Here is a 26,539-nt window from a genome sequence, read left to right on the forward strand (position 1 = left end):
TACTTTTCTTTTTACAGTATATTTTGTCACATTTTTCACTTTTTTGTGTGTTTTATTTTGTTGGTGATTCCACTGTTTAAAATGGCTCCCAAGTGTAGTGCTAAAGTGCTGTCCAGTGTTTCTAAGTGCAAGGTGTGACGTGCCTGGTAGAGAAAATATAGAAAAAAGGTTAGACAAGCTTTGTTCACACCAGTTACAGTTCTATTTGGTTTGTGTCAATGTTAATGAACAACATATACATTAATATCACACACACCCCCATCTCACCTTATCTGTGGTTTCACTTTCTGCGGTTACCTATGGTCCAAAATTATTAAATAGAAATTTCCAGAATTAAAGTTTATACATTTTAAATTGCATGCTGTTCTGAGTAGCTTGATGAAATCTTTGCACCATCCCACTCCATCCTGCTCAGAACATAAATCCTCCCTTTGTCCAGTGTCTCCATGCTGCAGATGTTCGCCATCCATCAGTCACTTAGTAGTCATCTCAGTTATCAGATCAACTGTTTTGGTATCACAGTGTTTATGTTAGAGGAAACTTTTAATAACTAGAAGCCCGGTGCACAAAATCCGTGAACGGGGTCAGGTGTCCCTCACCCGGTCTGCACCTTCTTCAATCCGGGATCCCTGGGGGGATGTCCAACTGCCAGTTTAGGCCCCATCCTGATGGTTTAGGGGATGGGGCCTAAACCGGCAGTTGGACATCCCTCTCATAATTCAGAACCTCTGGCTCCTAACTGTTCACCTGCCTGCCTGCCTGATCACCCTTAACCACTCGCCTGCCTGATCGCCCCTAACTGCCTCTGTTTGCCAGCCTGATCGCGCCCTAACTGCCCCCCTGCCAGCCTGGTCGCCCCCTGTCTGGAAGGAAGTTGATCGTCCAGATGACGTCTGGTTGAACTGGTCAATTAGCATATCACCCTTTATTAGTATAGATGGCCCCAAAATGCAAGAGCAGTGGATGCTGCAATTCAGAAGGGCTAGAGAAGCCATAAACTTTATCATAATAGGTTTGTGTATATATAGGGGAAAAGTCCATGTAGGGGTTGGTACTATCTGCAGTTTGGGAAAGAACCACAGTATTACATAAGGTCTCTCTAAACAGAAACACACAAATAACAAGCTTATTTGTTGATCAATTGACAAAAATGTTACTAGAGGCTCACAAAAACCTAACCTTCTATTTCCCCTAGGAGTAATGGTTCAGCATTAATGGTGAATTTAACAGAACTACCACAAAAAACAAGAACTGACTGTACTCATCTCCTATTACCACCTAACATTATAAAAGTATCTCCTCGTTTAGAAGGTAAAACTCCTAAAGGGCAGAAATTTCTTTACTTTTTTTTTTACTACCTTATCTCTAAGGTTTACAACAGTGCATTAGCACTGAGCAGAAATCTAGGAATCCTTGAATGAACAATAACAAGTAAAGGATGGATAGGCAATTCCTCAGAGAAACTCAACTGGCCAATAAAGTTATATAAAATATATATGCTAGTAAACATGGAAGTGTAAACAAAAATAGCTAACAGTTTTCCTCCATCAATGCTACTACCTCGTGTTGGTGAGAGTTCAGGAACATTTAGTTCTTGACAAGGCTAGTGTATTATAAACACTACCTAAAACATACTAAGTTTTTCTAAGACAAATATAAATATTAAACTAATAAGAGTTAACAAGTATTTAACAACTCTCAAGGAGAACCAAAGGTAAAACCTTCAGTAAGTTAAGTTTTTAAAAAAGTTTTAAAGTCAATTGTGCAATTATTAAGACTTTTTTCCACTCCTAGGAAATAAGACCTGAATACGTGCAAAAATTGATCAACAAGGATAATCCCTGTAGCACAATTAACAAAACATTACAAATAACCTCAATATCTAAAGATTGGTGAAAAAAAATAAATTAAAAGGTAGTATTACATGGCTATCCAAAAATTGTCAAAAACTGTAAGATGGAAAAAAGGCTCACTAAACATTAAGTAAAAATAGATCAAATAGGCACAGTCACTTTTATTTCTTACAGTCCATATGCATAAAAACATGAAAATGTTTGTAGTTATTACCACCAAGTATGAAGATGGATGATCCAAAATGTTGGTGTTTCTGTATTTTCCCTTCCAATAAACATACATTATTTTTGTAATTTAAAAAATAGACCTAACTGGTTTGGCTCAGTGGATAGAGCGTTGGCCTGCAGACTCAAGGGTCCCAGGTTCGATTCCGGTCAGGGGCATGTACCTTGGTTGCAGGCGCATCCCCAGTGGAGGCTGTGAGGGGGCAGCTGATCGCAGCTGATCAATGTTTCTCTCTCATTGATGTTTCTTACTCTCCCTCTCCCTTTCTCTCTGTAAAAAATCAATAACATATATATTTTTAAAAAATAAAAAATAATAAAAGGAGAGGGAGGTTTGGGAGTAAATTAGACAAATCAATGATAAAATATTGGGTCCCTGATAAAGTATTCTACCCCAAGACTGCCATCCTTAAACCTTAGTAATTACTGCTACCAAGTCACTACAGCAGTGGTGCTGCTGGGCATCCCAACTTTCAATGACGTTCAAGAGGGAACTATATTGGCAAGGTTAGCACTTTCAACTGCTGTAGTAACCACACTTGCCAGTTCTAGCTCTACAACTTTCTGTGCTGTCTCCTTACCTGTCACATGTGATAAAAGTATCAAGGTTTAAATGAATTGTTTCATAAATAACAAAACCTGACACATACCAAGCTTTTTAAGCACTATCTTCTCCCAAAACAGAACTGTTGGATGGTGCCCTATTTTGGTTACAGAAAAAATCTCTTTGAAAGACATAAACTCATGATAATGTAAATTCTTTGCCCATCAATGCAAAAATAGATTACTTTTTCCTACTATAGGTCATTAATTGATTACTACCATTACTTACATTTCTAGTAACAGGTTTTCTGCCACCCTTTGTAAGGAGAGAAAAAAGGAGACTAGTTGTATGGGGGAAGTTTACATCCCACTCTTATACAAGACCATAGAACCATTAGCAAAACAGTCACACAATCATATACATATATAGTGACTAAGTTTATATAAACTAGTTTTTCCTGAGAAATGTAGGAACTTAATGTACCCAAGCTATACAAACTGCCAGAAACTAGACACCACTTTTCATTTTTATGTTTTGAAATCCTCATTGTCTTATAAATACAAAATGAAATTGACAAGGAGAACAGATTCCTGGTCACTTTAATTTGTAAAACAAATTACAAGCTTTACGGGCAGAACTGAAGGCAAAACCTTCAGCTGCTTACATTTTGATCATGACAAGGCCAGTGTATAAACACTACTCAAGAACATAATAAGTTTTTCCAAGACAATAATAAATATTAAAGCATTAATAAACATTCAACAACTCTCAAACAGATAGTCATCAAAAAAAGGCAAGTCTAATGTGTCATTTGCTAAAGAATTTAATGCTGAAGTGGAAAAAAACTCATCAAAAACATCAGTCTTCAGGGAACTTTCCAAGTTCAATGTTCTATCACACTCATTGTTTGTTAGTGGGTCTGGCTGAACTTGACACAGATTTTTCTTGGTAGGGCTGCAATAATTATGGTCCTGTCTCAGGTGTGTGTTCGGGGGAATACCATTTAATTCACTAGGTACTGGTGCTGGGATATGGTTATCTCCCATTTCTAAATATCTAAAGTCAGCCTCCCTATTTTCTGAGAGTTCTGTACAAACAGTTGTAGGAGACAATAATTCTGCTAAAATTTCTTCATGAGTTTGACCACTATATGGAGAAACACTAGCAACAGTGGTTCTTCCAGATTTATTATCAGCAATATCAATTTGATATTGCAGTTCTTTTAACACATCTTCTATTGACTGGCCATCATTTGGAGACCCACAATGAGAAACATGCTCTAAATTCTCACTTGTGAGTTTTCCATGTTGGGGGGAAGACATAAGGGCAGCTAATTTCTTCTTTTTTGCCTTAAGTTTTTTAAGAAGTTTTAGACGAAGTTTATGAATCTGACCCTCAATGGAGTCCTCATGGTTTGCTAAAGAAACACCATTTTCGTTTCCACCAGATCTGTGGTTGAGGTGAACTCCATATGAGGCATTTTCATGTTTCTTCAAAACTTCCAGGTCAGCATTAACATCAGCATGTGGAGAAGCCATGCTACCTGATGATGGAAGACTTGGTGGAGGGTTACTGGCTGGAGAAGGCTTACTTGCACGAGGTTTCCGGGATGCCCGGTGAGCCTTCTGGTTCACACCTTTAGTTTTATAGCCACCAAAATTACTTGCCCCCTTAACCGAATGCTGCAAATCAGTTATAGCATTTCTATTATGAGCTGAAACACAAGGTGGCAAAAAAGAAGCACCCTTGCTTAATAAGCCTTTAACCCAACTTCCCATAAATGGTTTCTTCAGATTTTCTCTCTGAGATGGGTTCTGTGATGACTCAGCAATGGTTTGAGAAAATTTTCTCTTCAAATTAGGTACCTGAGGTGTAATGTGTTGTTCTGTTTTTAATTTCTCAGTTTTTGGTGAAAGAAAATGGTTGACAGGAACATCCTTCTCTAGGGCAACTGTACCTTCAATTTCTACTGACTTTACTCCCTGTATAGGACCAGTAGCATGAACATTAGTCACAGAGTTAGTAATTATAGTATTTTCTGAATTTGGCTGTACTGATTGCATGTTTGTACTTACAATCGGAGAAGGAAAGCTTAAGTCTACAAATTGGTCTTGGTTAAACTTTTCCTTACATGGAGCTGATACTAAAGAAGCCATTAGTGACTCTTGCGGTTGCAAAGTATTTGTTTTGATGACTACTCCATTTTCTGCCACAGGTGTATTTTCTAATAGGAAACCTTCAGAGTTAACCTGTACTTTTTCAAGTGTCAAAGGTATAATATCATTGCCAATCAAACCTTTTGGAACTGAAAGTAAATGAGGCTGATGAGCTACAGCTTTATCCTGGGAAAGAGTATTAGTAGTAACTGATGTATTTTGGGAGTACGTTCCTGAAGGTATTTCAGCTGAGGAAGCATCACCCGTAAAACGCAATGCTGGAGGTGGCTGTTTCTCATCACTGAAAGCATGTTGATCATTAGTCTTTTGAAGTGAAAGACAGGCAGATGCTTTATCTGTCATTTGGGCTGTTTTTCTTTCCCAAATAACAATATGTATCTCTGAAGCAGGAACTTCAAATTCCTTATACCTTTTACAACACGGGCCTTTTAGGTCATCACATTCCAGCCAACTTCCTGGGGAATGAGGGAGAAAATGAAAGATCAGACATTTAAAACCATCACCCTAGGTTAACTTTCTTCTGGCCACTAAAACTGCTATATCATTGAATATCCACTGAAGAGAATAATAGAAATTATGACCATATCCTCTTGTCACCATTTTTCCCTGCCAAGTCTTAAAAGTCCTTACTGGATAATGAAAGTTATGGACTAACATCCAGAAATTTGAAAAAGAATTTTTACTCTTTCTTGAAAGGCAAAAGTCAAGAAAGACAAATATTTAACTTTTGGGACTTAGAATACAGTATCACCTAATTTACCCAACAAAATCAGATTTTTCCCATATATATGAGTCCTCAAGATAAATGAAGCTGTTACCTCAAGTACTAACATTTTTTCCAATTCCTATTTTCTTTTATTTTTTGGTTTAAAAAAAAAAAAACTTAGGAAGGTAGGTGTCTACTTTTTTTCCCTGAACCTAAGTTTTCTCATTTGTCAAGAGGGAATGGGATGATGAATACAAGAGAAGAGGTTAACCCTCTCTACACACAAATCCACCCCAAACAAAACCATTCACTAAGTTTATGTGAATACTAGTACACCCTCATAAACTACCTGAACACATTACTTCGCAATCTATACCCATAAAAACTTTGAGAATCTTTTGTTTGCCTTGGTCATGTGCACATAAGAAACACCTGATTAATATTTGGGCCCAATCCCCAGAGACAGACCATTGGTCTAGGACAGTGCTTGGCAAACTCATTAGTCAACAGAGCCAAATATCAACAGTACAACGATTGAAATTTCTTTTGAGAGCTGAAAACCGACTTCTGCACATGGGCCACGAAGTTTCAATTGCACTGTATGTTTTGAATACCCTTCCATGGTATTTTGTGGAAGAGCCACACTCAAGGGGCCAAAGAGCCGCATGTGGCTCGCGAGCCGCGGTTTGCCGACCACGGGTCTAAGGGGAGAACCAAGACATTTTTAATAAGCTAACCATGATTTTTATATGTTGTCAAGGCTAGAAACCATCTAACCTCTTTTACCTAAAGAGGATTTTTTTCCTTCCCTGGAATACAATAAAAATTTGAAGTAAATGGGTTTATTAGTTTTTGTTTGCTATTCAGAACAACTTCCCCCAAATTCCGAAGTAGGGTAAAATTTTAAGGTAATTAATTACATTGATAATGCAAGCCTTAGTTGGCCAAGTACTTTTATAACACATTACAGTTTCACCCACCCAAACCATCCCAGAAGGAAAATATCAAATATAAACAATATCCAAACAATAAAAAAATAGAAAAATAAGCAAACTATTTCACAGCGAGAGAAGATTACATAGTTTGTAATGTCTAATAGTTTCGGAAATAGATGTTTACTTTTTTTTATATTACTAACAATTACAAAGTAAGTGAAACCTGTTCCTTTGGTTCATTCTCAATTAAAAACCTTTAGTTGTACTTTCTTTACAAATACAAGGTTATATACCTAAAAAACCAAATTACCACCATCCATTTTTCTATACTGAACATATATTACTCATATAATAAAAAAATAATAAAAACAAAGATATTAAGTGGAAAATAGCAAACTGTAAGCCATTGGTAGTATATGATCTCATTTTTTGTCTAAAAAAGAAACACGCTTATGCATATGTGTGCACATAAATATGCTGACTGGCCCCTCCCCCGGCTGGCCCAGCCCCCAATCGGCCCCAAACAACCCGATTGGGGGCGGGGCCAGCCCACCAACCACCCATGCACGAATTTGTGCACCGGGCCTCTAGTATTATCATAAAAGAAAAAAATTTTTAACACTTACCATCAACACATAAAATCCACGTTATAAAATGATTATTTGCATGGTACTGAATTACAGAAGTTATTTGGTAAAGACAGCCTTCAAAAAGAAATGAGTAGTGTTGCAAGTTGTTATGTGGTAAGCCTTCTACAAAGTGCAACATGAATATGGGAGACATTCTGTGGGAGAAAAAGGCAAGAGAGATCAAACAATGTACCTGGTAATACAAAAGATGGTCTTGAGCTAGTAAGTCACACAGTGCTTTCAAGGCAAACCACACTAATTCTTCTTGAGCCTTCATTAAAAATGGAGAACTCTAAGACATGTGTACTGTTTAAACCCTTCTCAGAATGGGATCACTGACAGTTGGAAGCTATTATGCAATAAGGCCACAGACCATTAAACAAAAATTGCTCTGTAAACCGTGGTGCTGCTTCAGCTTAAAGATCTCCTGGGCCCTGGCCAGTGTGGCTTAGTTGGTTGGGTACAGTCCTGTGCATCAAAAAGTTGCTGGCTCGATTCCCAGTCAGGGCATATGCCCAGGCTATAGGCTCGATCCTGGTAGAAGACAACGGATTCTGGAGGAAGAGGAGGAGGACTGAGGCCGGGGAGGGAAGAGGAGGAAGAAGGTAGAGGAGGTAGAGGAAGAAGAAGAGGGGGAAGAGGAAGAAGAGGAGGCAGAAGAGGAGGAAGAAGAAGAAAAGAAGGGAGAAGGAAAAGAAGATGATCTCTTGGTAACTACTTTGTAGAATCAAAGGAAAACTCCAGACCTATTGAAATTTTCTTGGCATCAAGTACCCAAATAACTGCTTTTGTTAGAGGGGATAGGTAATATGTAAAACAAAGTAATAAGCCCAAGATGTTCAAATAAACATTTAAAAAACCCAATATGCTAACATCTTCATTATCTCAGGAAGTACAGAGGCCCATGAAATTAAAATCTCCATTTAGGAAAAGTTTAATTTGTAACTAAGTAGAAGAAAATACAAGATACTGGTTAATCTACTATAAACGTCAAGATATGCATATCAAAAATACATCATTACAAAAACATGGCTAGCCAGAAAACAGAACTCAAGATGAGCCTCAAGTAACTAAATTTAACAAAGCTCTCAGGATTTAAGAAAAATTTAAGGAATATTTAAACAGCTGTCAAAACGTAGTTTATAAAAATTTTTCAGTTGAAAAAGTACTTGAATCAATGTCTAAAATACTGATTATTCAGACTGACAAGGACAATTTGTAAATTATCTGTTGTCAATCATGGTTAGAAAATAATGAAATCTCCAAAATTTAAGTACCTACAAGTAAAAAGTCCTGCAAAACTATCCATAACACTCAAGTCCCATTGACCTATTTCATCAATCTAAGATACCACTGATTGTAAAATGTACCACTATAAAATAATACTGCAATTAAATTATAACAATTTAGATGTATTCCCATTTCAAGTATGTTAAAATATGAAGAGTGTATCTTTGAATCAACCATCCATAGTAAAACCAGAGATACATTCTCACAGCTGGAAAGGCAGGCTATACGCACCTGCCTGACTCTGTAAGTACTAATATTTAGTTCTCTCTTGGTCTTATGAAACTTTTTCAAGTTATCTTCTAAGGCTAGTTACTATTGTTGATCCCTAGACTTCGAAATCTCAGTAGTGTGAGTTTACACATGGAAAGTGTTAAATAGGCAGCATTTCTTTCTTAATGGCATATTTAAAAAATAGTACAACTTATAAATGATGGCATGCTGGAGTCAATAAAATAAAGTATATGCCTCCTCCCCTTTTTCCAGTTTATTTTCCTTGTGGTTCCACCAGACTCTAGTGTCCCTACAAGAGTATTCTCCTCCCCATAATTTCAGCTTGTCTCATTTCCAGTCTCTCAGGTGAGGGTAAAGTTTACCCTTAGGCAGCAACAGATTTTGTTCTCAGGCTCCTTCCTATCCATATGCTTGGAGTATCAAAGATGATGCTCAGAGTTGAGGACAGCAAGCCAGATTCTGAGTCAAGCATAAGAAAATTGGACGGGGAGGGTTAACGGAACTGGAACCAGGAGAGTTCAAGCTAAGATCCATTTGCATTCACCTCCCTAACATGATGAGGTTCAACTCCTCCTAGTATAAGGATCAACCCTCACAAAGAAAAGAGAAAACAGAAAAAGAGAGAAAAGAAGTACACAGGGACTGTGCTCTCTGCCCTGATCTGCTACCAAAGACAGCAGAGGACACCGAGTCTCTGATGCACACAGAGCAGCCATGGTCTTGTGCTAATGGCCTGGAGTAAAAGGTTTTTAACTTTCACCTCAACTAACATAATATAATAATTCATATTTTAGAAAATGTAAATTTATTACTTCTGAACTATAATAATGTAGATTTTAGGCAGAAAAAAAGTCTGCAAATGTAATTTTAGAACCTCATTACATTTTAGATATATTACACCATTGAATTATTTCAGATTAACAAAAATAAAAAATCTGAATAAAATCAGGTGTAATTCAAATATTTAGAATTGGTTCATGTTAATGGTAAACAAGAAAATATATCTTTAGAAAATTTCAACAGTTCAGCAAGGGTTTTCAAACATGTTCTTCAGAGGTAGTTCAAGTGGATCTCATAAAAATAATAAAGCATTTTCTACCAAAAAATGAAAAGTTAAATTAAGAAACATAATTTTACCTATTTAATATATCAGTATTCCATCCAAAGTTTTGTAGGAAAAAGAGAGACTTTAAAGTCTCAAAATAATTGTATCAGATACTTTCATAAGCTCTACAAGCATAAAACAGAAATGTCTTATTTCTCTGCATACCACTCATCTATCTTTTATAAACAGTTAAAAAAAAATGTTAAAATTGAAATTTAAATAAATATGCTTTTCAGATGACAATCCAGGATAGTGTATGACCAGACTCCTAAAGATCGTGGCAGTAATGAAAATGAGATGGTCATTTCAAGAGTTGGTGAAGCTGTGGCCTATTTGCTCCGTAGTTAGAGCATCAGCCCGAGAACCAAAAGTTGCGGGTTTGACCCCCAGCCATAATTGGGGCGCTTGCAGGAAGCAAGCAATTGATGTGTCTTTCTTAAGTCAATGTTTCCCTCTCTCTCTCCCCTTCCTTCCTCCCTTTCACCCTCTCTGAAAAAAATCAATGGAAAAATATCCTCAGATGAGGATTAAAAAAAAATTTTTTTAAGAGTTGGTGAAGTAAAATTAAATCAGATTCTAAATTGGTGCTCTATGTCACCACCATGCTCTGAATGAAATTCCCAAACAAGTTACTTAAAGAAAAGTAGCAGATGTGAACCCACTAAATTATCATTCATTTGATTTCCCAATTCTTTTTCTAATGGGAACATTTTCTGATTGTAGAGTTAGAGATAAGGCCAACAGAAAATGAACATTAAAGAGGAGGTACACCTGTGTGAGCGTACTGACAAGAGATAAACTACCTAAAATGGAATTAGCCTGTGAGTTTAAGGGGCTTCTGGTGCCACTGGAAAAGGTAATTCTGACCAGTCCTCCCACTGAGAATAAATAGAAAAGCTGGCAGAACATAATATAAGACATCTACTTAAGGGCAGCAGAAAGCTTACAAGAGGATGAGGAATCAGCAGGCCAAGGTCTGGGTGATAGAAATTCAGACTGATGAGCCTGTAGCTCATCTCTGAATCACGAGTTCTTGAAATTAGATTAAAGACATGCCAGAATTCTAGTGACTGCAGGCACTTGGCAGAGGAGAGAAAAATTGATGTTTAATATTCTTAAAGGGAGACAAAGGCAGAAGAACAAAAGACAGTAGGAGAGTGGGGTGAGATAATCACCCTGAGTGCGCTCTTCAGTGACATTTCACCTAGGAGACAGCCTGTTTGTTGGCCAAAGTTCCTAACAGAAAAGCACTTTGGCAATTCATAAATATGTGTTAACTCAAACTCCTGAAAAGTAGTTTGCAGTCATCACTTTCAATACTACACATTAAAAAAATATGTAAATACACCTTCATTTTATTTTAAAATTAGTAAATTAATTTTAACTCACTTTTTCAATACCATTTTTCTTATTTGTGACTTATTGTTGCAATTGCTACAGGGACCAAAATGGGCAGCATTAAGTGGGTGCCACTCAGGAACAAGATCTGTAAAGGTGACCAGATTCTTCATACAGCTAAAAAAAAAAGGGGGGGAGAGGGGGGCATAAATTTATTTACATTAAATCCATTCATGTTAATTTAAATCAATGTCTAAAATAGAAGGTACTGCCCTGGCCGGGTGGCTTAGTTGGTTGGAGTGTATTCCCATACACCAAAAGGTTTCAGGTTCAATTCCCTGTCAGGGTGCATACAGGAAGCAACCAATCAATGTTTCTTTCTCACACAGATCTCCCTCCCTCCCTCCTTCCCTCCTAGAAATCAGTAAAAACATATCCTTGGGTGAGAATTAAAAAATAAAGTTATTAAAATAAATGGTACTTTCCTTCACTTGTTTATTAATATTTAACCTATCCCCCAAAACATAAAATAAATAGGCTGATGTTGCTTCCTAACCCTGGTAAAACACTTTGTGAAGACTCTCCACATGAATTACCTATCGTTTTCCAGCTATGAGAAAAAGAACATGTTAGAGACAGGGAGGGTTTCTCAAGAGGAGTGCCACTGACATTTTGCACTGCGCACTCCTCTGTTGTGGGGACTGTCCTGTGCACTGTAGGATGTTTAGCACTATGCCATGCTTGACCTCTGCACACTACATGCCAGTAACAGCCCCAGCTGCAGCTCCCAGGACCTCCAGACATTGCCAAAGGTCCCACCCACGGCACACAAAGTCATTCCTAGTTGAGACCCACTGTCCTAAGCTCTCAAATGTATTATAAGAGCTGCACCCCTTACTCAAAAAAATTCACAATCTGGCTATCAGATTGTGACTCCCAAATTGCGAGAGGGCACAAGCCAGGGCGAGGGACCCCACCGATGCATGATCAGGGCCGGGGAGGGATGCGGAGGTTGGCCAGCCAGAGAGGGACTGGACCGCAGGAGGGCTCTAGGGCGTGTCCAGCCCTTCTCACTCAGTCCAGATCAGCCGGACCCCAGCAGCAAGCTAACCTACCGGTCGGAGCGTCTGCCCCCTGGTGGTCAGTGCATGTCATAGCAAGTGGTTGAGCGGCCTTGGCATATCATTAGCATATTACCCTTTGATTGGTTGAATGGATGACTAGACACTTAGCACATTAGGCTTTTATTATATAGGATAACCTCAATTTAGATAATAAACATCTAAGTAACATTTTCTTCTCACATTTTAACAAATAATTTTGAAAGACTTCAAATTTTCTAATTTACTAAGTAGGTGAGTTTAAGAAATGAGAAAAGGATTTATCTCTATTAATAAATGACTAACAGAATCAGTTTGGTAATCTTTTCAACCTTCAGCTAGCAACTTTCTCATATATTGACAAAGTGAGGGTATCCTGTCTGATGGAAACTTTCTCTCCCTATCACACCTCTTCTAAAACCTAATCTCCTGCATTATGTGGTAGGTGTGTGGAAGCAAAAGAATCCTGCAGTTGCTTTCTTCTCCAGCCTCCTCATAAGTACTAATTGCAGGGCCATGAACACCAACCACGACCCCTCCAATAGGTGGCAGGGAAGTGCAAAGTATAGCTGACAGAGTATATGGAGGATTCTGGGGGCTAGCTGGTCTTTCAGGGACTAAGGTTAGGTACAGGAAAGCACCTGCTACCTCTGAGAGCTGCTGCCAAACTCTGGGAGACCAAAATAAATTTCCGTGATATTAAAAACATAAACAAAAACCTGGTCTCTATCAGAAGAGTAAACAAAAACACAGTTTCAAGGGGTTCTGAGAGGTAATATTACTCAGCAGGGAATTCACAAAGGATTGGAGAGGATGGTTCTACTTTTCCCATTTGTCCCACTCTCCACTGAAAACCTTAAGCAAACTCCCACTGGTAATCTATCAAACCATGCGTTTTCTTCCAGTTTAAAGCAGCAAGCAAATTGCAGTTTCTGGGGCTCAAATTCTTCCTTTTAACCTTAATGGTGGAGAGACTTCAAGATAGGGTGGGAAGTTTTATCAAGGGTAGAAGCAGCCATGGAGAAAGAGGTGTTGTAAGTGGAAACAAGCTTTATTCAAATTTGGTTACTTAAAACCATTTTCAATAGAATGAATCCATTTTTAAAAATAGAAAAACGAACCTGTTTTGATAGTTGTGTCCACACTGTGAACATTCAAAATTCCAAGAAAAAGAGTACGTGAAGAGCTTTTCAACGCGGGCTTCTATTCTTAGGAGCAGGGGAAATGCAATCACAGGGCTTTCCATGTCACCTTCAAAAAGAAAAGGAAAAATGATTGCTCATAATGAACCAAAACTGGTAAATCCAAATTATAAACCTGTTGTCTTTTCTCACTATACCTGGCCCAATTGTGAATAACATACTGTGGCATATTTTCATATCCACATATGACAGAGTATGCTATTCACAGTTGGGCAAGGGGAATTTTTTAAAGCATTTTTCTTAAAAATAAAAAAATGTCCATAACAGCCTGGCTGGTATGGCTCTGTGGTTAGAGCATTAGCCCCAGCACTTAAGGGTCTCAGGTTTGATTTGGGGTCATGGGCATGTACCTTGGTTGCAGGTTCAATCCCCAGCCAGGGACATGTGCAGGAGACAACCAATCAATGTGTGTCTCTCACACTGATGTTGCTATTTCCTCTCTCTCTCTCTTTCCCCCCGCCCCACTCCATCTCTCTAAAAAGTCAATGGAAAAAATATCCTCAGGTGAGGATTAACCAAAAAATAAAAACATAAAAAATGTCCACAATAAAGATTTAATTATCACTTCAGTCTCTTTCATTTTTCTTGGTGGACATGTATGAAAACTCCTTAAAGCAAGACACAAAAGATCCATACTATCTTCTCAAATTGCCTTAGCTTTTCTCAGGAAGAAAAATTCCTCAGAGCTGTAATTACTCTCGAGTATTATGAAAACAAAATAAACATATGTCAATGGTTTGCTACAGATATTAAAAATAATATAACTGATAAACCATGGTAGAATAATGTCAGAGTTGGACAAAAGCATTAAGCCATTTCTATTCTGACTCTCTTATTCTCCAAGTGGCAAGAGCATGACACAAGGGTAAAAGGACCATCTCAAATCTCCTTACTGACCACTCTTCTGACGTTCGACCCAGGAACCAAAGGGGTTGCTGCTTCGATTCCCAGACAGGGCATATGCCCGGGACTGAAGGCTCACTCCCCAGTAGGAGTGTACACAGGAGGAAGCTGATCAATGATGCTCTTCTCTCATTGATGTTTCTATTTCTCTATTCTTCTCCCTTCCTCTCTCTCTCAAAATCAATACAAACATATTTAAAAAAATAAAAAAATAAGACTAGCAAAGATCTGAAATTTTGTTGTCATTAAAACAAAAACTGAACCATGAATACTGTTTTCCAGTGTGAAGATCAGCAAGCAAGTTAAATAGGATTTACATTCTCCCCTTAATTTCCTTCTCCAATGGGTTTTTCTCCTGCTTGTCCTCAGGGGAGCTTAGATGCTAGAAAAAAATCTGAGTTCTTCCATCCCCTCTCTCCCCTGGGACAGTCTTACATCTAGTTCTCCTCTCAGCCTGGAACCACATCTGGAGGAGTCATCTTAGCAAGACCAAAAGGCAGAACAGTTATAGCTGTTATTGTCTAAACATAATCTATAAATATCAGAAGTTATATAGGCTATTTTAATAGTCACCTTTGTGGTATAGTCCCGCTGCTATTTTTGCAAAAAAACATAAAGTCAAAACAAAATTTTTTAAATTGATTTCAGAGAGGAAGGGAGAGAGCAAGAGAGATAGAAACATCAATGACGAGAGAGAATCATTGATCAGCTGCCTCTGTCATGCCCCACACTGGGGATCAAGCCACAATCTGGGCATGGGCCCTGACTGGGAATCGAACTGTGACCCACCCTGGTTCATAGGTCGATGCTCAACCACTGAGCCACACCAGCCAGGCAAAACAAAACATTTTCATAAATAGAAATAAATACAAATCAACCTCCTAAAATGAACATATGTAACACCACACGTGTAAACAGTATGCCGTGTAGCATGAGTCTGTAATTAGTTCTTAGCCTTTAAATGTTTACTCTATTGTAACTAAAGATAAATTGAAAAAGTAAATCATTTATATTTCATAATGACAACACAGAATCTTCAGATATAAAAATACATAAAGTTCTCAATGAATCAAAATACAAAAAAACTCAAAACACATTCTTAAATAGTGTGGCCAAAAATCATTTTAGGTAATTTCTATGGCTTCTAAATTTATCTTAATTATTTTTCCTTTGATTATAAATTTTATGGAAATGAAATATAAAGCAACCTACTAGAGAACACATAATTCTAGTAACTAATTCCAATTTTTATAACCTCCTGCCTAAATTAGTTAAGTGGTTTTTCTTTGCCTTTAATAACCTAACACCAACTCCTACCCAACTATCTTCATTTGCCATGATGCAAATCTTTCAGTGACTTTTGTTGTCTAAGGATTCAAGTTTTTTCTTCTATTAATTGTTCATTAATGTCTTCTGATCACTTTTCTATACGGGAGTCTTTTTGAACTAATGTACAAGAGTTCTTTATAAGATACTAGAGGCCCGGTGCATGAAATTTGTGCACGGGGGTCGGGGGTGTCCCTCAGCCCAGCCTGCACCCTCTCCAATCTAGGACCCCGTGAGGGATGTCCGACTGCCAGTTGAAACGGGGAGTTGGACATCCCTCTCACAATCCAGGACTGCTGGCTCCCAACTGCTTGCCTGCCTGCCTTCCTGATTGCCCCTAACCGCTTCTGCCTGCCAGCCTGATCACCCCCTAACCATTCCCCTGCCAGCCTGATTGATGCCCTAACTGCTCCCCTGCCAGCCTGATTGCCCCTAACTGCCCTCTCCTGAAGGGCCTGGTCACTCCTAACTGCCCTCCCCTGCTGGCCATCTTGTTGTGGTCATCTTGTGTCCACATGGGGGCAGCCATCTTTGACCACATAGGGCAGCCATCTTGTGTGTTGGAGTGATGGTCAATTTGCATATTACTCTTTTATTAGATAGTATGCTGGACATTGTTTCTTTGCTTTTTTACCAGATGCTTTAAACTTTAATGTAATCACACCTACCAATCTTTTATGTATCTTATTTAAGAAATGCTTCCCCGATGAATGATAAGATACTCATCTATATTTTTTTCCAAAGTTTTACAATTCCGCTTTTCAAGTTTAGCTCTCTAAATGTGCTGAAGTTTCTTTCTGATTATGGTATCAAGTAGGGATCCAACTTTCCCCTGTATCAAGAACCAATTGATGCCTTTTCTTTCCTATGTATCTGCATCACTGCCTCCCTAATGGTATCAAGTAACTAAAAGGAGAGGGGTCCTGATCTGGGTTATTCTGTTCTACTAGAGGCCTGGTGCACGAAATTTGTGCAGAGGGCAGGGAGTCCCATCAGCCAGGCCTGTACCCTCTCCAATCTGGGACTGCTGGCTCCTAACCACTTGCTTGCCTGCCTGCCTGATTGCCCCTAACTGCCTCTGCCTGCCGGCTTGATGCCCCTAACTGCTCCCCTGCCGGCCTGATTGCCCCCTAATTTCCCTCCCCTGCCGGCCTGATCATCCCTAACTGTCCTCCCCTGCAGGCTTGGTCACCCCTAACTGCCCTCCCCTGACAGCCTGATCACCCCTAACTGACCTCCTCTGCCGGCCTGATCACCTCTAACCACCTCTGCCTCGGCCTCTGCCACCATGGCTTTGTCCGGAAGGATGTCTACTTAGCATATTACCCTTTTATTAGTATAGATTGGTCTGTCTACCCCTATTATGGTTTCTACTTTTGTCAACTTACACAAAAGTAGAAACCATAATATTAGCTTTTTCTTAGAAACAAACAACAAAAAAGGAATATAGATGTTAGAGGGAAAGAAAACACTAAACTGAAGACAGCAGTTACCTTTGTGAGGAGGTAAGGAAAAACTGGGGAAGAGTACGGGGGGGCCAGAGTTGTATTTGTAATGCTATATTTCTTAAACTGTGGGGAGGGAGAACAGAAGGTAATTTACAGTGTATTTTTCAAAAACAATAATGAAAGTGATAATATGGCTGATCTTAAAAATTTAAACAAAATTCAGAGTCAGAACAAATTCTATTCTTTCTTTGGTACTTTAAAATACACATTAATATTCAGAATGAGAACACACACATGGTAAGATTTTATAGTGCTCTCTGAAGCAAAGATTAGATTTCATTAGTAAGATCATAATGTAGCACCTAGCACTGATGAATGAGTGAGTAGTAGGAACACAAATGAGGGGGGCTCGCCTAATTGCTATGATTGCACAGATAATCATTTAAAAATCCCTTCTCTGTAAGAAAGAAAATCAGGCCCAAGGTGGTGGTGAGCAAGATTCAATTTGTTCCAAACATAATTATCGGGGATAAGGGTGATGATTCAGACTGGGGAAGAAGCCACTCTTTAATTCAACTGGAACCTGGAGTGTGGACACTGAATAAAACATCTCAGGTCATACTAGGAGGGAAATGATACTTGCAAAATGCAACATGGGAGCCCCAAAGTCTGCACTCTAGTGATCTTAGGAAAGACTCCTTGAAATGAGTGTTCACCCAACAGATCAGTAGTTGAGGTGAAGAAGACAGCTGACTACTAAGGAGTCTGGGGAAAATGTTAGGGTGATAGAACGTTCCATATCTTATTGTCATGGTTACCCAAGTGTTTACATCTAAAAAGTGGTCAACAAATCAACAAATGACAATTGCTGATGAGGATGTGGAGAAAAGGGAACTGCTGGTGGGAATACAGACTAGTGCAGCCACTGTGAAAAACAGTATGGAGTTTCCTCAAAAAATTAAATATGGAACTGCCATTTGACTCAGATATCCCACTTCTAGGAATATATCCTAAGAAACCCAAAATAGCCCTAGCCGGTTTGGCTCAGTGGATAGAGCGTTGGCCTGCGGACTGAAGGGTCCCAGCTTCGATTCCAGCAAGGGTACATGCCCTGGTTGCGGGCTCAATCCCTAGTGGGCTGTGTGCAGGAGGCAGCCGATCAATGATTCTCATTCACTGATGTTTCTATCTCTCTCTCCCTTTCCCTCTGAAATCAATAAAATATATCATATTTAAAAAAAAAAAAACAAAAAAACACCAATCAGAAAGATTATATGCACCCTATGTTCATAGCAGCACAATTAACAATAGCTACGATCTGGAAACAGCCCAGGTGCTCATCAGTAGGTGAGTGGATATAAAAAGCTGTGGTACATTTACACCATGGAATACTGTGCAGCAGTAAAAAAGAAGGATCTCTTTCCCTTTGAAGCAGCATGGAAGGACCTGGAGAGTATCATGCTAAGCAAAATAAGTCAGTTAGAGAAACACAAGTATCACATGATGTCACTCATATGTGGAATCTAATGACAAAAATAAACTGATGACAAAATAGATCCAGAGACATAGAAACGTGGAACAGGCTGTCAAATCTCAGAGGGAAGGCTGGGGTACGTGGGTGGGTGGAAAGAGATCAACCAAAGAACTTGTAGGCATATATAGACATAGACATAGACAATAGTATAGTGAAGGCCTGGGGGGTAGTGGGGAGGGCTAGAAGGGGTCAATGGGAAAAAAAGAAGACAAATGTAATACCTTCAACAATAAAGATTTTTTTTAAAACCCACAAAACTATCATATGACAAAATAAGTCCAGAAGCATGGATGCATGGAACAGACTAACAGAACTCAATTGGGGGGTGGAGGAGAGATAGGAAGAGATTAACCAAAGAATTTGCATACATATATGCATAGCCATTGGATACAGAAAGTAGTGTGGTGAAGGCCTGGAGTGGGTAGGGGCTGGATGGAGGGGGACCAAGGGGAGAAAAATGGAGGACATCTGTAATACTGTCACGAATAAAAAAATAAAAAGGGTTTTACTATGTTATACTTTGATAAAAAGAAAAAAGAATATTCATCCCATCTGAGATCCCACCTAATGATAAATTAGAACCCTTTAGATCTAGAGGAGGCAATGCCAAAGACTTGACATATTGAAAATCAGTTTATTGTTAAAACAGAGTAAACTCTTATCTATTTAAGTTCATGAGAAACAACATGAACGAAACTGTGAAACAAAGAAGTAGGAGATACTATCATGCAAAAAAGCACTGCTTCAGATACAATATCTGGTTCTGATAAAATTAATGTACTTACTGAGAGAAAAACTTGGAAGTCACTGATGTTTTACATAATTTAATAATGGGTAATATACTAAAAGAGATACCATATATTCTGCTTCTACAATACAATAAAGGAGTTTAACAAGGATAAATAGAAATAACAGACATCCCCCTCAAACAATCATTACAGCTCCTCTTTACAAAAACATTTAGAAAGGCCCAGACAGAGATGTACTAGTAGTGTCCTTGCTCCATACTGCTCCAAGCCAAAAGCCAATAAAGGACAAAGCAAGTCTTATTCTTGTACCCACTTTAAAGTTAAGGGAGTGTCCCCAAAAGGTCATCAGCATAGTTCTCATATTCCATTGGCAAAAAACTGTACCATCTGTCCATTTCTAAACTAATCACTAGCAGGTGAAGTAGAATTACTCTGGTTGGTTTAGACCAGAGATTCTCAACCTTGTTCACCCGTAAGAGTCATGTGGGAGTTCTAAAATTCCTGGTTCCTGAGCTTCATCTTGAGATTCTTATTTAATTGGCCCCTAGCACTATTGTTAAATTCCTTAGGTGCTTTTGAATGCACAGACAGTGCTGAAAATGCTGAACAGTCTACTGGGGGAAAGTACTGAATAAGCAATCAGGGTACCTGAGTCTTCACCTGTTTCTGAGACCAGCATCCACTCCCTGGAGGAACACAACCTGCATATTTATATGGACCAGCTCTACCCCGATGATTTAACCAGTGGTTAATTCCTAAATGAAACCACCCAGATTCTTTCCCCCAAGAATCTGGATCATTAAAGTAACAAAACAGTATTATATTTCCTTATGATCTAAGTTTTTCTTTATGGTAGATGAGTTATTCAGTTAAATTGCACATATTTACTTACCTAGTGTGCACCCAAGCTGAGGCTGAATTCTGATAAAAATCTTACTTCTGACTTCATTCAGACAGGTCTCTATCTTTTCAAATACTGAAATAAGTTTTGTATAATCTCTATCTAAAAATAAAGTACAGAACACTATCAATTTCTCATCAATCTATATATTTTCAAAAAAATTAAGACACCAGCAAGAATGAAAGTTTATCAGGAAATAAATTTTGCACAGACAAAATGCAAAACACAACAATTTCTCAATTCTTCCTCCCCTCTTTGTGGTATATCATATATTTCCTCAAACACAATTCAAAGTAATGCAGCTCAAACAAATTAATTACAACCACATTATAAAAACAATTATTCTGTAAAAGAGTAATACAGACTAAAATATAAAAACATAATTAATTTAACATTAAAGTCAAAACTTAAACAAGAGTTGTTGCTCTTCTGTAACAATCAATTGAAGAATGGTCAGCGAGTGAGTATCGGGGTTCCTGTAATAACAGAAAACAGGAACAGAGAAAAGACAAAAGAAAAAATGTTTGTGAATTTTAAAAATGGTATTTTAAAAATTGTAAAAAAAAAAAGCAATCTCAAAGAAAGTCAAAGTATTTCTTACCCAGACGCAACTGGTGTTATCTCAAGCTTCATAATATTCACAGGGTACATTGCTTCCAGGTCTCAATGTAAAAGAGGCTACGGATGGCATCTTTTCCATAAGCTGTGAGACAAAACTCAACTTGAACCTCTTTACAAATTAAAGGGAAATAAAATATTACCAACCTTTAACTGCATCCAAGTGACTGGCGTACAGAAGTTTACTAGCTTGATTATACTTTGTGAACAACTGCCAGAACAGAGATTCCTCGTTAGGGCACAGGTCTGTCATCACTGCCTTTTTTACCACTTCCAAGTGCACCAATAGTGACAGGAGACAGTCTAACCAACAGAGGGCATCAGAATTTTTCCACTGAACACATGAAGTCTGGCAAAATAGTATACATTTGTTCTCCAGTGGCATTTCCAGTTCAGATGTGCCTCCTTCATTTTGAGGAACAGTCTCTCCAGTTCCAGAACTATCAACTGCAGTAGCATCTTCTTCAGCAGCCAAGTCAGTAACAGCAGCTTCCAAAATCTCATCTGGTCCCAATAAATCAGCAGCCCTAACTGGGCTCTGCTGACCACTGTGTAGTGAGTCAGGTAAGTCTGATGAGGTTTCCTCATATTCTTCTCCATTATGTTTGCTGTTCAAAACTTGTTCACCATCAATAACACTATAACTTTTAACCGTTTTGGAATCTGCCAAAGAAGGTGTATCTTTATAGCTTATTTCCAAGAGCTTTCTTTTTTGAGGCTTATTTGGAGCAAGATGATCTTCCAAATCGGGAGAAATTAAGTTATTATATGATTTAGAGCCCAAAGGATAGATGCACTAGGAAGAAAAAATAAAATGATAAAAACTACAAAAATTCAAATAAGCTCAAATTTTACTTTACCGTTTCTAAGTCATGAAAAATATGTATAAAACGTTAGCATTAATTTGACATGAGAGGGTATAATATTACCAATCTAAATTTGAAGGAACTAGGGATAAACAACTATTTAATTAAAAATTCAGTCCCCAAAGAATTTTTCTTACTCTTAGGTTAATCTAATAAGGAAAATATGCATTATTTTGTCTCAAAAAGCTAATGTCAAGTGAATTTAAAAACTTCAAGTGTATTATGAGTGTTATTCTTTTTGGGACAGGTAAACTGAGTAACACTAAAAATGAGAAAAGTATTTTCAAATATAAGATGCATGGAATAATTTCTGCTTCTTAATTCTGAAACTGAATATTAATCTGAGAGTAATAAGAACATGAATTTTACATCCATATTGTGTTTAAGGGTCAAACTGGCTGATTTTAATGACTTCATCAAATCTCACAGTACATTAACACAATTTCAGCCAAACAGCAACAGTGTAAACAAATCACTAAAATTATCAATGAATTTCCCCTAAGTTTGAAAACCAGCAAAGTATTTTATTAGACAAATTCATGATATATATATATTCTATGTGCCCTCATTTAAAACATGCCACCTTTAATAGGTTGACAGAGGGGAGCTAGGTCAGGTGAAAAAGGTGAAGGGATTGAAAAATACAAATTGGTAGGTACAGATAGTCACAGAGATATAAATTACAGCATAGGAAATATACTCAATCCTATCTAACAAAAGAGTAATATGCAAATTGACCGTACCTCCACTACACCCACAAGCCACGCCCACAAGCCAATCAGGAGCAAATTTGCAAATAAACCCAACCAAGATGGCTGCGGCCACAGAGAGCAGGTGGGAGGCTTGGGTTTCCCTGGCAATGGAGGAAGCCAAGCTTTCCACCTGCCCTTGCCGGCCCAGGCCTCTACTCAATGCTACAAAGTTTCAATGATAGAAAACAAATAAATTCCTACAAAAATGGCAGCAGCCACAGAGCTGGAGAGAGTAGGCGGCTAGGGTTGCCCCCAGCGATGGAGAAAGCCAAGCTTTCCATCTGCCCTGGCCTGCCTTGGCCTCCGCTTAAGGCTACAAAGTGTCAATTATAGAAGGTAAGTAAACCCCAACAGAAATGGCTGCCTCTACTGAGCAAGCAGAGGCTTGGCTCCACTCCAGGCTACAAAGTTTCAATTGTAGAAGATAAATAAACCCCAGATACCAGAGCCTCAGCTTGGGTCGCCAGGGGGCATGGCTGGCCTGCAAACCACCACAGGCCCCTCACCCAGGCTGCCCCACACCCCAAGGGAACCCCCACCCTGATCTGGGACACCCTTCAGGGCAAACCAGCCAGCCTCTACCCATGCACCAGGCCTCTATCCTATCTAATAATAAAAGAGTAATATGCAGACTGACCATCACTCCAACACACAAGATGGCTGCCCCCATGTGGTCAAAGATCCTGCCCCCATGTGGACACAAAATGGCCGCCACAAGATGGCCAGCAGGGGAGGGCAGTTGGGAGGGATCAGGCCTGCAAGGGAGGGCAGTTGGGGGCAATCAAGCCTGCAGGGGAGGGCAGTTAGGGGTGACCAGGCCGGCAGAGGAGGGAAGTTGGGGGTGACCGGGTCTGCAGAGAAGGGCAGTTGGGGGGGACCCAGGCCTGCAGGGGAGAGAAGTTGGGGGCAAACAGGCTGGCAGAGGAGCAGTTAGGCATCAATCAGGCTGGCAGGGGAGTGGTTAGGGGGTGATCAGGCTGGCAGGAAGAAGCGGTTAGGGGCAATCAGGAAGGCAGGCAGGTGAACAGTTGGGAGCCAGCAGTCAGGACATCCCTCAAGGGGTCCCAGATTAGAGAGGGTGCAGGCTGGGCTGAGGGACACTCCCCCCCACACACACACCCTGTGCACGAATTTCGTGCACAGGGCCTCTAGTAATATCATAATAATTATGTATGATGCCAGGTGGGTACTTGAAATAACAGGAGGACCACTCTGTAAATCACGTGATTGTCTAACCACTATACTGTACATCTGTAACTAATACAGAATAATACTGAATGTAAACTTTAATTGAAATAAAAAAATATAGTGTGGTGAAGGCCTGGGGTGGGGCAGGGACTAGGTGGAGGGGGGGAAATAGAGGGCATCTGTAATAATGTCAACAAGAAAAACTTAATAAAATGTGCCATCTTCTATACAATTATGGCAGACTGCTACCTCAGAGGCCTCTAGTAAACTAAAGAACCACACCTGGTATTCATACCCTTTTAGAATCAGCCCCTGCCACACAACTCTGTGCTGGGCCACATGACTAGCTTTGATGGGACATTAACAAGCATGATGCACATGGTGGCTTGTAAGCACTGGCTCATTGTGCTTGTCCTCTTGGAGCCCTCCTTCTGGAATACTCCTTCTCAGCCCCAGCCATCATACTGTGAGAAGCCCAATAAGCCTCACAGGGAGACCTCCATGGGAAAGAGCTGAGACCACGGCTAACTGCTGAGCTGAGTTCCCAGATGACAGCTAGCATCAACTGTCAGCCATGCAGACATTTCAGTTGTCCCAACTAACAGCATATGAAGTATACGGACTTCTTGGCTAACCTACAGAATCATGAGGAATAATAGTGAAACCATTAAGTTATTTTAGTCACTAAATTTTGAGGTGGTCATTTCACAGCAACAGATAACTGAAATGCACCAAATCCTCATTAAAAATTCAACTTCTTCAATACAAGTGAACATGATTATCATAATGCTGCATTTATTATGAAACTAGAAGCCCAATGCATGAATTTGTGCATAGGTGGGGGGTCCGGTGGCCTGCCCCAATTGGGGGGGGGGGGGGGGGGAGGCGATCAGCGTTGGGGCTGGCTCGGGGGAAGGGCTGCAGGTTGGCCGGCCAGCCCTGCCCCCTGGTCAAACTCCTGCTTGAAGGGACAATTTGCATATTAGCCTTTTATTATATAGGATTCTGTAACAGGACAAGTTTTGGATCCATCTGTTAGCAACTAGTTGTTCAGTCACCATCAAACAGTAACTTGACCCTCACCTTTATAACTTTACTTCCCAAATCCTACCATATGTCAATAAGTAGAGAACACTTTAAAATAAATAGCAACAATTTTGTACTCAAAGAGTCATAAAAAGTATATACCCCCCAAAAAAATTGAAAGCAGGACCTCAAAGAGATATATGCACACCCATGTTCATTGCAGCATTATTCACAATAGTTAAGAGGTAGAAGCAACCCAAATGTCCACGGACAAACAGATAAAGGTGGTATATGCACAAAATGTAATATTATTCAAACTTTAAAACATAGAAAACCTGGCACTCTCTCTCCAGGGAGCATGCCCGTGCCTTTCCCTTTTCCTCTCCCCAGCCCCCAGGCATGTTACCATTAGCTTCCCCAAGCTCCAAAAGCCCTTCCGTTACTCCATAACTTATTTCCTAAGCCCATTTTCTTCTAGGAATTACTTCTACCTCTGTAATTTACCCAATAAATATTCTCTTACCAAAAAAAGGTAAGAAAACCCTGTTACATGATGCAGTATGGATAAACCCTGAGGATGTTGTGTTAAGTGAAATAAGGCCATCACAAAAAAGACAAATACAGAAAGACCTCGATCTAACTGACTAATTCAGGCACGGAGGTATCAGTTAAAGCCCAAAGTCCATTATATAATAAAGTAGATTTTCCAAATGCATATGTTAAAAAATTGACAAATTAGTTTTCTTGTCCTGTTTTTTTATGTACACACGTTTGTGTAATTAAAATTATGCATGAAAAGTTTAATTTCACAGAAGTTTTCTATATGTATTACTGTAATTTTAAAATTATACTGAATAGATCTAGTAAATGGATGCATTCACCTGTCACCATGAATAAACAAATGCACACAGCTGAAACATCTGCTGGCTCGAATTAAAACTGCTGTATAAAGTCACACTATGTGACAACAGAACCAATTACCTCGAGTGATGTCATATGATCATGTGCTAACCATTCATTCAATATTGTTTATGAATGGTGATTCTTGGATTTAAATATGTAGACTATAGTTGTAGCTATGTAATATTTATGTTGGAGAAACTACAGTGTTTTTCTAACATATGGTCTATTCGTTAAAATTTGTTTAAAAAAAAGTGATTTAGTAACAAAAAATAACCTGCTAATTTAATGCTAAGCAAATCTTGGTTAAAAGCATTTTAAAATTAACAGGGTGTTGCCCTAGCTGGCTTGGCTCAGTGGATAGAGCTTCAGACTGCGGACTGAAGGGTCCCAGGTTCAATTACAGTCAAGGGCACATGTCCCAGCTGTGGGCTCGATCTCCAGTAGGGGGCGTACAAGAGGCAGCCGATCAATGATTCCTTCATCTTTGATTTCTCTCTCTCTCCCCCCTCTCCCTTACTCTCTGAAATCAATAAAAATGTGTTTTTAAAAAATTAACAGGGTGTTAATTTTCCCATATGACAAATGGACTGGAAATTTTGTCTGTTAAATCAAGGTCTGCAAAATCAAGAGTTTACTGTACTGTATGATTTTATCTAGATGAGATACCTAGTCAAATCCAGAGACAGAAAGTAGAATGGTGGTTGCCAGGACTGAAGGAAGAGAAGTGGGGAGTTGTTGTTTGATGGGGTCAGCTTCTTTTTTAAAAAATCTTTATTGTTGAGAGTATTACAGGTATCCCCCCCCACACTCCCATTGCCCTCTTCCACCTGGTTCCTGCCCTGTTTCAGTTATGCAGGATGAAAAAGTTTTGGAGCTCTGTTGCATAATAATATGAATATAGCTAACACTCCTGAACTGTACACTTAAAAATGGTTAAGATGATAAATTTTATTTTATTTTACCACAATTAAAAATTAAAGTTTTTTTAAG

General features: G+C 39.0%; 1 protein-coding gene across 1 annotated transcript in view; it reads right to left on the minus strand.

Moving 5' to 3' along the window:
- Positions 1-3,211: 3,211 nt before the first annotated feature.
- The window catches only part of USPL1 (ubiquitin specific peptidase like 1), a 30,689-nt gene continuing 7,361 nt past the window's right edge, over positions 3,212-26,539 (minus strand). Inside the window, exons 5-10 of the mRNA XM_028136292.2 lie at positions 20,962-21,610; positions 20,188-20,298; positions 13,255-13,384; positions 11,085-11,210; positions 7,067-7,224; positions 3,212-5,254 (exon numbers count right to left, since the gene is read on the minus strand). Of these exons, the coding sequence (XP_027992093.2) occupies positions 3,381-5,254; positions 7,067-7,224; positions 11,085-11,210; positions 13,255-13,384; positions 20,188-20,298; positions 20,962-21,610 (3,048 nt within the window). The 3' untranslated portion in view covers positions 3,212-3,380. The remainder of the gene's footprint in view (positions 5,255-7,066; positions 7,225-11,084; positions 11,211-13,254; positions 13,385-20,187; positions 20,299-20,961; positions 21,611-26,539) is intronic.

This window comes from Eptesicus fuscus, chromosome 7 (genome assembly GCF_027574615.1).
Source record: "Eptesicus fuscus isolate TK198812 chromosome 7, DD_ASM_mEF_20220401, whole genome shotgun sequence".
NCBI classification, from domain to species: domain Eukaryota; kingdom Metazoa; phylum Chordata; class Mammalia; order Chiroptera; family Vespertilionidae; genus Eptesicus; species Eptesicus fuscus.